At 40.1% G+C, this 13005-nt stretch overlaps 1 protein-coding gene across 8 annotated transcripts in view; it reads right to left on the minus strand.

Moving 5' to 3' along the window:
- The window catches only part of ATP7B (ATPase copper transporting beta), a 46445-nt gene that overhangs the window by 14508 nt on the left and 18932 nt on the right, over positions 1-13005 (minus strand). For all 8 annotated transcript variants that reach the window (XR_003555686.2, XM_055801653.1, XM_027790709.2 and 5 more), the window contains 12 exons: positions 11355-12582; positions 9551-9787; positions 8225-8388; positions 7189-7350; positions 5669-5745; positions 5130-5304; positions 4332-4565; positions 4056-4147; positions 3789-3916; positions 2503-2657; positions 2174-2308; positions 1245-1439 (listed from right to left, as the gene is read on the minus strand). Coding sequence is in view for 7 of the 8 variants with exons in the window: in XM_027790709.2 (XP_027646510.1) it covers positions 1245-1439; positions 2174-2308; positions 2503-2657; positions 3789-3916; positions 4056-4147; positions 4332-4565; positions 5130-5304; positions 5669-5745; positions 7189-7350; positions 8225-8388; positions 9551-9787; positions 11355-12582 (2982 nt within the window). In the remaining variant the exon portion in view is untranslated. The remainder of the gene's footprint in view (positions 1-1244; positions 1440-2173; positions 2309-2502; positions 2658-3788; positions 3917-4055; positions 4148-4331; positions 4566-5129; positions 5305-5668; positions 5746-7188; positions 7351-8224; positions 8389-9550; positions 9788-11354; positions 12583-13005) is intronic.

Raw genomic sequence — 13005 nt, forward strand, 5'->3', positions numbered from 1 at the left:
TATCAGGATCTCAGACAACAGAGTCATTGCAGGACTTGTACTGTCCTTTGTGTATGTATTCACATGCAGGACTCACGTAATGGCACTTCAATCACTTTTACCACAAGGGATATGATGCAAGGATGGCTTTTGCAAATGCTGTTCTGAACAATTAACAATAGCGCTGAAGAAAGAGGACTCAGGAAGTTATTTGGTGATAGAGCAGGTAGGAAGAGTACAAGAAGCTGCCACAGGTTCCAGAAAAAACAACCTAACCAAAACCAGCCTCATGTTATTCACCAAAATCTTCAATCGCTTGTTAGCCAGCCCAAAAGGTCTTGAGGAATCGGGAATGAACCAGAAAACACACCCCCACATACACTGAAACCCAAACCAAGTCAATTCTAATCCTAAAAATAAACACAGCACAGAGAAACACAAGAACCAAAAAAAATGAATAAAGTAGGCACTATTTCCATTCCCAGCTCTTCCAACCCATTGACCTTGCAGAATCCAACAGGTCACCTCATTTTCCAGGCCCTGACGGTAGCCTCACTTAAATTCAAAAGGTAGAAAGTTCTGACACTAATTAGTAGTAACTTTTTGGTTTTTGCAGAGCTTTGGAAAAAGTTCTGGTTTATGCTTTATAATGTACAGTAAGAACATGAATTACCAGTCTGTTTAATTTATTCTTACCACTCTTTTCACTTGAAAGGTTCTGCGTATGTCTAATCCAGTCTACCATAGCATGGTTTAAACTCATATTCTTTTCACTGGCTGTGAATATGTCAAACCTGTTCCTTCTCAGATTTCCTCCTTCTCTTTTCATCTCTTTTCTGTCTTTGAAGGGCTTTTTCTGCCTCCCTCCCATCTTTTTGCTATACACTAAACTAACTTCAAATCTTTCTTTTTTTCTCTTACATACTACATTTTAAGCTACGGATCATGAACATTTCACAACATTCCTCTGAAGAAAGAAGGAAAACACTGGATTATTGGGCTTTTTTGCAGAAAAGGTAATGAAAGCACAGAAGTCAGAAACCTCTGAGGTCATGCAGAAAATTAGCAGTCTCACTCAACACTTTGCTGTGACTATGAAGAAAGAAGGTCAGATTTGTCTTCTTTACCTAATGAGCAGCAACCAGCAGAAAAAAACCCAAACAACATCCTGCAGTCTTTCTCTCCACCAGCATGACTTTCTGGGAAATTATATATCATGTAGCAACAGCTGGGTAAGCTACCAAAGTACAGAATAAACTATTAACCTTGTGTGCCATTTCCAGGGGTTTTCCACCTTTGATGAGAATACCATTCTGCGCAGCAACTCCTGTGCCCACCATCACAGCTGTGGGGGTAGCCAAGCCTAAAGAACAGGGGCATGCAATGCTCAGCACAGTGATCGAGGTTTGAAACGCAAATCTCAGTATTAGTTCAGCTTTTGAAATGTGTTTGTTCTGATTCTGCAAGAAAAGGGAAGGGGGAAAAAAAAGAAAGGAAGAGATGGATGATTGCTGATAGAAGATAACACAGATGTACAATCAACCATAGCCATTTCAAAAAACATTTACCTGGAAACCTCCCGTATAGGAAAGCAATCTATTATTGTTACTGTAATGGTAGAGAAAGGTCAATGTTATGAATTGTTTATGGCAGTATTTTCTGGATTTTTTGCTGCTCAGGCACACATATACTTGACTCTGCTCTCAGGCTGCTGGATGACAATATAACTTGTTGACATTTCCTTCATAGCTTAGCAAGGGAGAACCCTACTCCCAGGCACACAGATCCCCACAGCTGCTGAGCACAGCAAATACACATCCTGAAGATAATAGAAGCTCATCTTCTTTCTAAAGCCAAAATCACTATCTGCCATCAGGAACAAGGTTGTCCAGAAATATTTCAGCCATGATAGGAATGGTTCAGCTCCTTGCCATGCAGCTATAGAACATTTTTAGTCCAGAAAGACTGCCAATAATTTGTTTGTAGAAAACCCATTCAGAACTAAGGGGTAAATGCAAAGGTATATTTATACCTGCAGATAGATTTTAATTAGTGTAATTATCTGCTCTGTGTAGAAAACACCACATTGTACAAAAGTATTTGCCAGGTTGCAACATCAAACCCACAGATGGTATGTTAATTACACTGGAAGGTATCCTAACACCAAAATCCAGCTCTTAATGAAATTACTTACAGGAAAATATTTTTTAATAACATCAAAATTTATAAAACCAATTGTGATCCACACTAGCAATGTCACTGTTGAAATGATGATGATAAATGGAACAAAATATCCACTAAACTTATCTGCCAGTTGCTGGATGGGTGCCTATAAAAAAGAAAAACAGGTATTTTCATGTTTATGATCAAGACACATAAATATGCAGAGTTCATTATAATCTGATTCTTTTTAGAAGTCTGGAAAAAAACAGTTTCCTGAACCAGTAAATATATCAAAATATAGATTCTTTTCCTTATTTAATCAAAATATGGGACTAAGGTTTTCTTTTCTATTATTTTTACCTTTGACATTTGAGCTTCTTCCACCAATTTCACAATTTGTGCCAGGGTGGTATCGTTACCAACATGGGTTGCGTTAACAAGAACTGAGCCATGTGCATTTATAGAACCAGCAATCACTGTGCTCCCAGGCTTTTTAGTGACTGGCATAGCTTCCCCTAGAAAGAAAAGGTAAGAATAAATGAGCCAATACCCCTAATAGCAGTGAACATAGTCCATTAGCACACAGCTCATTTTTTTGGTAGCAAAATCAGTATGCTAACTTGAAATGCTAACGGGTATGCACGACCAGAAATCACATACTGTGTATCTCTGTCTAGTGAAGACATATGTAAGTGGTCTCGTACTTCTACAAACAACTTCCTAGGTTTAGTTTCAAAGCAAATGCTGTTTTCTTGGTCCTAACTCTCCAGTATGCCATCCCTCAAAAGGGCCAGGAGCAAACTGGTTGTAAAAGCAGCTTCTAGGAATTTCTCCAATTAACACTTTGCATAGCCTTTGGAGTTTGAACAATTTATTTCCACCTCCCTCAGTTTTCAAAGACTAGAGAAGTTGTCTCTGTGGCAAAGCTCCTGTTCTCATGCTGCCTCTCCAAAAACACTAGCTCAACAGAATCTTTATTTTCTCTCTTTTTAGAGTTAGTGATAATGACTGGTTCTCTTAAGCTAAGGGCATCCCTGTTTCCCAAGCAAAGTATATACATAACTAAAACAAGTATGCCAATGCCAATGTAAAGTTTTTATATCCTTTACCTTACTTCTGAGAATTGCATGATGCAGGAAATTCTTATTATATTTACAAAATTAATTGAAAATTTCAGAAGCTGTGAAAAAGTCTCATGACCCTTAATGAGCATCAAGTTGCGAGGCTCTCTTTCCCTCTCCTTGCTCACTGGGAGATCACTGTCAGAAGCCCTGTTTGGTGCCCATGCATGTACACCCAACATCTCAGCAATATTTCCCCATTGCCCTTTAGATATTATTTCTGAGAAGGTACCATCTCCACAAATACATTCCAGGGGAAACTCCCACCAGATCTCCAGAATAATGGTGTTTAAACTCTATCCATCCCATCAGTACATTAGTGAAGGTGACCAAACTGAGCAGAAATTCTTCAGCTTTTTAGGGTGTGTGCAAGCTGCAGGATTTGGATTCGAGCTCAAGAAGGCTAGGCACAGCATCCATTAAGGTGGGAGTTTATTCAGACTGCAGCTTTTGGGTTGGGTCTGCCCTCTTCCCTTGTAAGAAAGAGTTCTAGAAAATGTCATTTCTTTGTGTAAGGGAAGTTACCAGTAATAAGAGACTCATCTGCCATAGAACTGCCTTCAATGACCTTTCCATCTACCGGGAACTTTCCACCAGGAACAACCTTTACGATATCACCCCTTTGAACCAGTTCAACAGCTACCTGCTCCTCACTGCAAAAGACACAAGTAGAACAGACACATTGTTTACACCGGTAGCTTCAAAAGAATAATCACGCTTTCACATTAACTGTAACAAGCCTAGTCTGTGCACCCAGGCAGGCCGAAGGGGTTTTTGTTCATAAATATATACCTGGTGATAGAGTGGTCAGGTCCAAGAGTCACCACAGTGGCTTCTGTGGCTTGTAGAGATATAAGTTTAGCAAGAGCTTCTGAGGTCTTACTCTAAGAAACAGAGAAGAGTGTGTAAGATATATTAAGATAGATAAATGCTGATGTCCACTTAACCCAATGAACTAAATGACCTTCTATAATACAGGCTACATCATAAACGTCTGACTCAAAATTCCTCTGAATAGTTCTATTCTACTTCCATCACAAATACACAATTAGTGTGAAGATGTGTTACCTTTGCTATGTGTTCCAGCCATCTCCCAAGGGCAATGAACACGAACAGCATCGGAGGAGTGTCAAAGAAAGTGACAGGGCTTTTCTCTGCCTTTTCAATTATCGCTACCACCAGGATCACACACGAATACACATAAGCAATCGTCGTGGCCAGTACGATGAGCACATCCATATTGGCTGTCTTGTGCTTCAGTGATTTGTAAGCTTGTACATAAAAATACCATCCACCAAGAAACTGTTGATGTAAGCATGGACAGACGCACATTAAGATTACAGCAGTGAAAGCAGAGAGTACATGATGCTGCCTATAGCAGAATTATAAATATGTAGTATATAAGGGAAAGCATTACTGTCCCATGCAAATTTTATATTGCTATAACTTCAGTTGAGTGGTCTACTAGGAGGCTGACTCCATTGTCATCCTCTCACTTTCCCTTCCCCATTCTCAAAACAACTCTGCCAGCTAAATATCATCCTTTTCCTCAGCAATGAAAAGTAAACAAGGCACAGAAGTTGAAAAGATTTGCCTATGCTACCCAATTAGTTTGCAGCTGATCAGGTATTTCTTCATTTTAACACTACCTTCCCCACTTGGAAAACTACCTGATGCAGCTTTGGCAGGAGTAAGTCCTGTGAGCAATTACAGAATGGAAAACCTGCAGAAAAACGTCTCTTTATTCTGTGTAGGTGGTACAGACAAGAGAGCAAGCCTAATCCACTAAACCTTTCCAGTCTTTTCTCTTTATCACATGAGTTTACAGAACAGAAAGCAAACCCCTAGGAAGTACTGTGGACATACCTGAACAAACGTGCACAGGACAAAGAAGAGAAGATTTAAAATAGATAATCCAGGAATGAGGTTCTGTTCCAGCACCATAGACCCATGGTGCTCACCATTGGGTATTAGCATATAAATCATTAGGATTAAGACAGGGATACCAAACAGTAGGCTGCACAAGAAAGACTTCCTCCACCTGAAAAGTAGAAGCTGTAAATCCCCAACTGTCATACACCCAGCAGTACCCAGGCCAAACAGTGTGCTCACAGTGTACAGCTTGAGCTATTAGTACTGTACACACAGCTTTGGGATATTTTGGAAAGATACAACATTTGGGGACAGTTTCTGTGTCTCCTACATGTTTAACTGTATAGACTTCTATCAGTTGAAAACTGAAACTAATGAGAGTAATAAAAGTACTTGAATCAAATGGCAAATCGTAAAATTGAATATACTTTACACAGGATAAGCTAAATTATCTGGGAAGAGTGAGGGGCAAGATGAGTTACAACAGATGATCTATACATGTTCATTAGTGAGAGAGAAACAGAAATACTTACTGCTGTATTTCCTTTTTATGATCCAGGTTATGTGCATTTGGAACTCTTCTAGCCACAGAAGCATGAAAGCCAATTTCCTTTTTATTGAAAGGGGAGGGAAGATGAGTTAGTTTGGATTAAATTAACAAGATTATTTATACTTAAATTACACTACTTCTATGAGAAATGTCAGAAAAGGACACTGTTCCATATTTAATAAATGTTAACTTCTTATTTATTTTTAGATTCTGCCAACATGAGAGGATATTTCAGACAGTACTCAAAATGTGGACTGCAAAGGATTTCTGCTATGTGTACATGGACACAATGTATAGATGCAGTAAGTGTCCCAGGACACTGCCTGCTGCCCTTCTCCTCAAGGAAAATTAATGCCCCTTCATCTCCACTGGAATAAGTATGAGAGATGGGAAATACCACAAGGGAAAGTAAAACATAACAAGGCACTGGGCTAGTCAACCTTGCAAGCATCTCCTTAACACTACAGGTGAGTAGATACACCTGAAGCTGAAAATCAAAATGACTAGAATCAGTTTAAACCTGTAAAACAACAAACCACAGTGCAAAGCATCCCAGAAACAAAGACAAGCAACAAGCCTGTTTTGACAGATGCTTCAGTGAGTTACTGCGCCAGAACAAGGCCCCCACCAAAAGTCAAAAGCCACAAAAAAACCCAAAGCACACTTGCAAGCACAATACATTTAAACTGTACCTGCATCATGAGATGCTCCTGTGGCAAAATATACTTTACGGAAATACTATGCCAGCCTGAACAGTGTACTAGTTAACACGTTAATCACTACTGCTGCATCAGTTCTGTGGTCTAGGAGCTTTTTTTCTGAGTAAATACTCTAGAACATGAAAGGCGAACAGTCTCTGCTGTCCTCCTGACCACTCACTGCATGTGCCTCATAGAGTAAGTTCTCTTCCCTTCTGGTGGGGCAGAGAAGCAAAAAGTTTTGTCCACACCCAGGCTATGATAATGGCAGATTTTATGATCTGTGTGGTTACTGGTAAGCCAGGATAGTTTTCTTTTAGTGGCTGTATCACAAGCTTTCAGTTTAAAAAGTTCTTCTTTGAATTGATGCGGGAATAAATGCCAGCATATACAGAGATGTGTAATACTTGTGGTATGAGCTGTTGCAAAACTTCTTTTACAACCTCTTTCACTGGCAAGAGAAAGTGGTAATTTTTTTTCTGAAGTATCAACACTTCACTGAAATGACTGGACATCAGAGACACATGATTCCACACAGAACTGCAAGGAATTAATATATGACACTTTTATCAGATATAAATAAAAAAGGTTTCTTTTTTGTAGTTTTTAGGGTGTGGTTTTAAAGTAACAACCTGGGAGAATATGCACTACTGTGGAGTAGAACAGCTTCACCACAAGAGCATAAAAACATATGGCAATAACTATGGCATCTGCAAAAGTCGGTGAGAGCTCTCAAATACCAGCTCCTTTATTTCCTTTTTAACTTCACCTTAGAACTGCTCATACATAATTTTCTAAAGCCTACCTCAATAATTTTAATAATATCTCGAGGTCCAGTAATTTCAGGATCAAACTGGATGTGAGCTTTGCAAGTAGCAAGTGCAACTGAGGCGTAGAATATGCCATTTGTTCTCATGAGTTTGGATTCAATATTGTGAACACAAGAAGCACAAGTCATCCCTGTGATCTAAAGAAAAGACAAATTTAGGTACAGTTAGCGGTCCCCCACATTCACCCAATATTTGTGGATGAATTTTAGACAAGGCTTCCCACTGTCACAAAGGTGCTAATGACTATTCAGGCGCTGCTGATACTGACCCACGGCCTCAGCATCAAGATTTTATAGAGCTGTCTTAAATGAAACAAAGCTGAGAACATAACTGTCCACTTTAATTAAAAAATTATGTAACCAGCAGTTATAATCACAGCTATATATTTGTATAGCAGCACTTGTACATTGTATTAAGTGTAATGGTATAGCTAATACAGTTCTATCAACAGCTATATTAACATCGGCAAACTCAATCTCTGCGTGTATGACTTCATCTCACTTAAATTTTCCTGTGGCTTCAGTAAGTAGGTTCTCACTTTCTGATCTATTAGTACAGCTGCAGACTGTTGTTATCTGACTTTTAGTGGGTATATCAGAGAACAGAAACAGATTTGTGAAGAATCTGTCCTTCATATAAAAAAATTATTAATTTTACCCAAAGTTCTCAGACCTCTGTACAAAGCCCCAGGCATTATCAACACACATTTGGTGATATGTTCTCAGTTGCTCAGAGTCTGTACTGTTGACTGAAGTCACAGAAAAGTTCTGTTTCATTTCTTCTTGCTAAGTCTATTCTATATATACAAATATCAGGTTTTATTTCACTGCCTTTGGACAGGTTCTTCTAAGATGAATTGATTTTGTCTTTTCAGCTGTTAAGAAAAAATAGTGTCACCAGCCAGAACTGACTTGCTGAAGCCGCAACTACTTAAACAAAAGCATTTGCAAGTAAATTACTCTTCCAGACTTTTCCAAAACTAACATGTAATTTCAAAAACACATGACTTACAAGAAGCTCCACACTCCCTTCTGTTTCTGCATGATCTTCTATGACAGTAGCTTCAAAACCCAAATTCTGGATCAGCTGTGCTATTTCAAGAGGCTGTATGAATTCTGGCTTGTATTTTACCTCTGCTTTACCTGCCATCAGTGCTACCAACACTGATATAATTCCTGCAGTGTCAATAATAAAAAATGTTAGATAATGCAGCTCCTTTGAGGTAAGAAAAATAAAATATCACAAATGATTGTCAATGAGGGCTGGAAAAACTTAGAGATGTTATAAACCTAATAATTTCCTTCTGCCTCCTTCTTGCGTTGTTCCCTAGTCCCAACTGCAAAGGTTTTACCGAGATCTAGCCACACTGCAGTTCCCTTCAGCAATGAAAGGAACTGCAACAGTCACACGTGGAAGGAGGTGAGTTTTGCTACGCTCTAGTGAAAATAAATGGATGTTCAGAAGCAATCTTTGCACTCATTGATGCAAGCTCTACCCTGGACTCTGTAAGTTTGGAACACCCTAAACAACCCACACCCACTCCCACCCCAGCACCATGTTAGGCCTTTTTATTCTCTTGGTTTTCCCTTTGTTTTGTTTGGGGTTTTTTGGGGTTTTTTTTAAATAAATAAACACACATAAATTTAGAATTGAAAAGCAAAACAAAAATCACGGGCAAAAAAATTGTTCTTCAGTGCTAATGGTTTCTTGGATTTTGTAATCAAGGCAGTAAAACCATCACTGGGGCACTGGGAGTGCAGTAATTGATAAGCAAGACCCTCCAAAGGCATGCCTGCACAAATTAAATAAGACATTGCTGAGGTTCATCTGTTCATCTTCTATATGGCCAGAGGAAAGGCAGCTCCAGCCTGCAGACTTCTAACCTAATCAGCTTTGCTGTGCCTAAGCTAATATAATTATCCAGGAACTGGAGCCACACATTTGTTTGTACCTGCTTGTGCAAATGTGCCCTGAAGTGCAAGTTTCACATCACACGTGTCAGAGCTCTCAACAGCTCTGGAAGAGATGGATTGCTCTATAAAGCAATAAGGCTCTGAAAACTAAATAAGAAACATTTCTCTGTTCTTGCCTTGAGCCTTATTTGAAATTTTTATCACATTACAACTTACTATTACAATACAAGTATGCCCCCTGGGTTTGTCTACCAGTGCAGTAGGGTAGTTAAACAATGATATAGTTACATTAGCACTAAGAAAGAACATTAAGTCTATTTAACCTCCAGATGTTGTACCATCCCCTCTTCCATTAATCACATAGAATACCTTTTCCATCCCATAGTCTCTTATAGACTCATTATAGGAATCTCAAATTTATTACCATCTTCTTTCTGCAAATTTCTTTCAATGGTAGACACGCATGATGCACAGGTCATGCCTGTGATTTGTAAAAAACACTTCTCCGCTCTCACTCCACTGGGCTGGTTTGGTACATCGAGGTGAGGAATGTCTGGAAGACCAGCTGACCCACAGCCGTGGCGAGGAGGTTCTGGAGCTTGAGGCTGCACGGCAGCATTGCTGGTGTCAGGCCGGTGCCTACGTTCTCCAGTGGCGGTATCTTGAATAAATGCACAATACACTGAACAAACACTGTTTACAGTGTGATTGGATGATGCAAAACTACAAACAGGTCACATTTATCAGTCATGCAAAGTCTCTTAGTTATTTGAAAGGTGACATGGTGATCTCGGTGTCTTCATGGAAATAATATAGATTGTTACTATGCATATAACAATATACACTCACCAGTACCACTTGCATGACCATTTAACTCTACAGAACTAGTTTTCCACTTTCAGATGGCAAATGATTCCTTCCGATTTCAATGCCTAGACCTGACAGCTACCTCCACTTGATAAAGATATATTGGTATCTATAGGGTCCTTATCCAGCATAGAGAAGGCAGTCCAGTCATACTCATTCTGTCCCTGTTGTCATCTATGCAGGACTCATAGCACTTCATCTCAGACAAAGAAAAGGACAAGTTTCTCAACAGGTTTCTCTTTATGGCCCAATATTTACACTGCAAGTACTGCAAAATGAATAGTGGAAGGATTTGCAGCACTCGGAAGACCTCCACACATGCAGGCCAGTTGCAATCATTTTTGTTCTTACCAGATACTGTACAGACACACAACAGCTCCAGCTGCATTCACAACCTGCCTCCTTTGGGCAGAGGTTTGTGTAAAGGAGCAAGAGTTGCTTCTGAACACGTTAAATACAGGGGGTGCCCTCCTTTTCCACAGATGAATCAGAAGGTCTCCCACCAACAAATTATAAACAAACAAAAAAATCATAATTAACCACCACATATGGTCTCCTCCTCATTTGTAGTATAAAAGATTCAGAGGGATTGGACCCGTGAGAAAAGTGAATAGGATGTGGGCTATTGCCATCAACCTAATTTGTTGCAGGTAGACTACATCAGTATCTCAAAGCAGATGAGCTGAAATAGATAAATGTTGCCACATTTGAAATTCACTGGAGAGGAGGCTGTGCACCATAGCAACTTCTTAAACATTGAGCACATGTACAAAATGTACAAACTGTGCTGCAGCTGATATGTAAAAGCACCTGCTCCCACCAAAGAGTACCTACATCTTGCCACTCACCTCGCTTAAAATAAGGCTTCGTAAAGTAGGGCTAGTAAAAATAAAGAAATAAAGGTCAAAGGATTAGGACACTAAAAAGAGATTTTAGCTAGATAAGAAGAGGTTTAAAATGAAAGAGATTTCATTAAGTTTGTCAGGGGTTTAGTATTCTGGAACATAAATGAAAACATTTGGTTTGATAGATCTACTTACAGCAGCCTGTAGACATAGGAGGAAACCTACTTCAGTGGGTAAGGGGATCAGCTATTTGAAAAACCTTGTACCAACTTCCAAACCTTTTGGCTTCATAACATAACTGAACTCTTCCACCCACTAGTGCAGTTATTAAGGGCTGAAATAAGGTGCTCCACATCTGAAATCTCTCTCCCTTGCTAAGTGAGGTCAGATCAGGACAGTTCCTTAGAAAAGACAGTGCCAGTGTGATGTTCCGAGAGTTTCTCTCGAGAAGAGAGTCTCAATGAGGTGTTGCATGGCCCAACCTGGTGCACTACCCACGGAACTAAAACCAGTTACCTGTCAGCACAGAAGCATCAAACCCCATGTCCTCTATGGCAGCTCTTAACTCTTCTCCATTAGTGACAGCCGGATCATAATGTATGGTCCCAGTTCTGCCAGCTAGAGAAACTGCTATATGTTGCACTCCTTGTCTCTGTGATATGGTCCCTTCAATAGACTGTACACAAGAATGGCAGGTCATGCCATCAATCCTGATAACAGCTGTGCATGTCGTGTCTTGCAGTGGCTCTCTGAAGAGATCGCATAGGAAAGCGGATGATGAAGATTCTCCTTTATTTGCTTCTGAACCATTAAGGAGGCATACTTTAAAGTTTCCAGGTGGAAGGGATTCAATACCTTGCTGCAAAGCTGACAGGGTAATCAAATTTGGGCTATACTGTATCACAGCACGTTTATGTTCCAAAGATACTTGAATACTTTGTATGCCAGGAAGATCTGATATATTTCCTTCAATGTTTCTGACACAGGACTTGCAGTGCATACCTTCTATCCGTACAGCCACCGTAGCTATGCTACTCATCTCAGCGACCGAGGGATCCACCCCATCACACTCAAGACTTGCTGGTGTCTCCTTGGGGTTTGCATTCTGCAAGCGCTCAAGATCAAGGACACCCAGCTTCAAAGGAGCTGATTTACTTTTAACAGTGCAGGCATACCCCAGGTTACTGATATGGCTCTTGAGGTCATCAGGTTGAATGATGTAAGGATAGTAAGCAATAACTGCTTCCTGGTTACCAAGTGACACCTTGATTTTTGCCACACCGTGCAATTTCCTAATCTTTCCTTCAATGTTGGTGACACAGGACTGGCATGTCATGCCTTCTACCCGAAGCTTAACTACTGCTTCTCTCAAGCATGACAAATTTACGGTCGCTGTTGTCAACCTCTCTTCTGCTATGTTGGCATCAAAGCCCATACCCTGAATTTCCTGGAGAATCTGTTCAGAGCTTATTTCTGACTGCAGATACTTTATTACAGCACTGTTCTTTTCAAGGGAGACTTTAATACTCGCAATGCCCTTCACCTTAGAAATTTGGCCTTCTATTGACTGCACACACGATTGGCAAGTCATCCCCACAACGTTGATTGTCACAGTGTGTTCTTGGGAAGATGACGAGGGCACAGGTTCAAAGCTTTCCTCATAGCCCATGTTGTCAAAAGCAAAATTGTGTTTCATTGTAGGCTCCAGCTCACAGCCAGGAGGAGAATCAGTGTTGGACAAAGCCTAGGGAGGAAAAGGAAAAATATAAATAAAATGTGTGTAACTTTAGCCCTGCTTTTAGAGGGCAATATTCTGCATGTGCTTCCAAGCACACGCTAGAAGTGCTCTCAAGTCAGCCTATACTGCCAAAATGCTTCACAACATTAACTTACACTTCGAATATATTAACAGTGAGCTTTGCTCACAATGATGAATCAGGCCTCTGACACTTCTCTTGAGCAGCAATTAAAAAAATATTCACTAGGGATGTAAAAGCAAACTTGTCTCAGTATTCCCACACCAATCCAATCATTGAAAACTTGAGCTCTCTGCAGCCACAGGGCACTTTCACCATGCAGCCCAAGCCCTGCTCTTGAGAGCACAATGGCACAAAGGATCGCAGCAGTGTGCTGAACGCTTCTTCACAAATGTCAGAAGCTGGCTTAG

The sequence above is a fragment of the Falco peregrinus genome, chromosome 4 (assembly GCF_023634155.1).
Source record: "Falco peregrinus isolate bFalPer1 chromosome 4, bFalPer1.pri, whole genome shotgun sequence".
In the NCBI taxonomy this organism is placed as follows: Eukaryota; Metazoa; Chordata; class Aves; order Falconiformes; family Falconidae; genus Falco; species Falco peregrinus.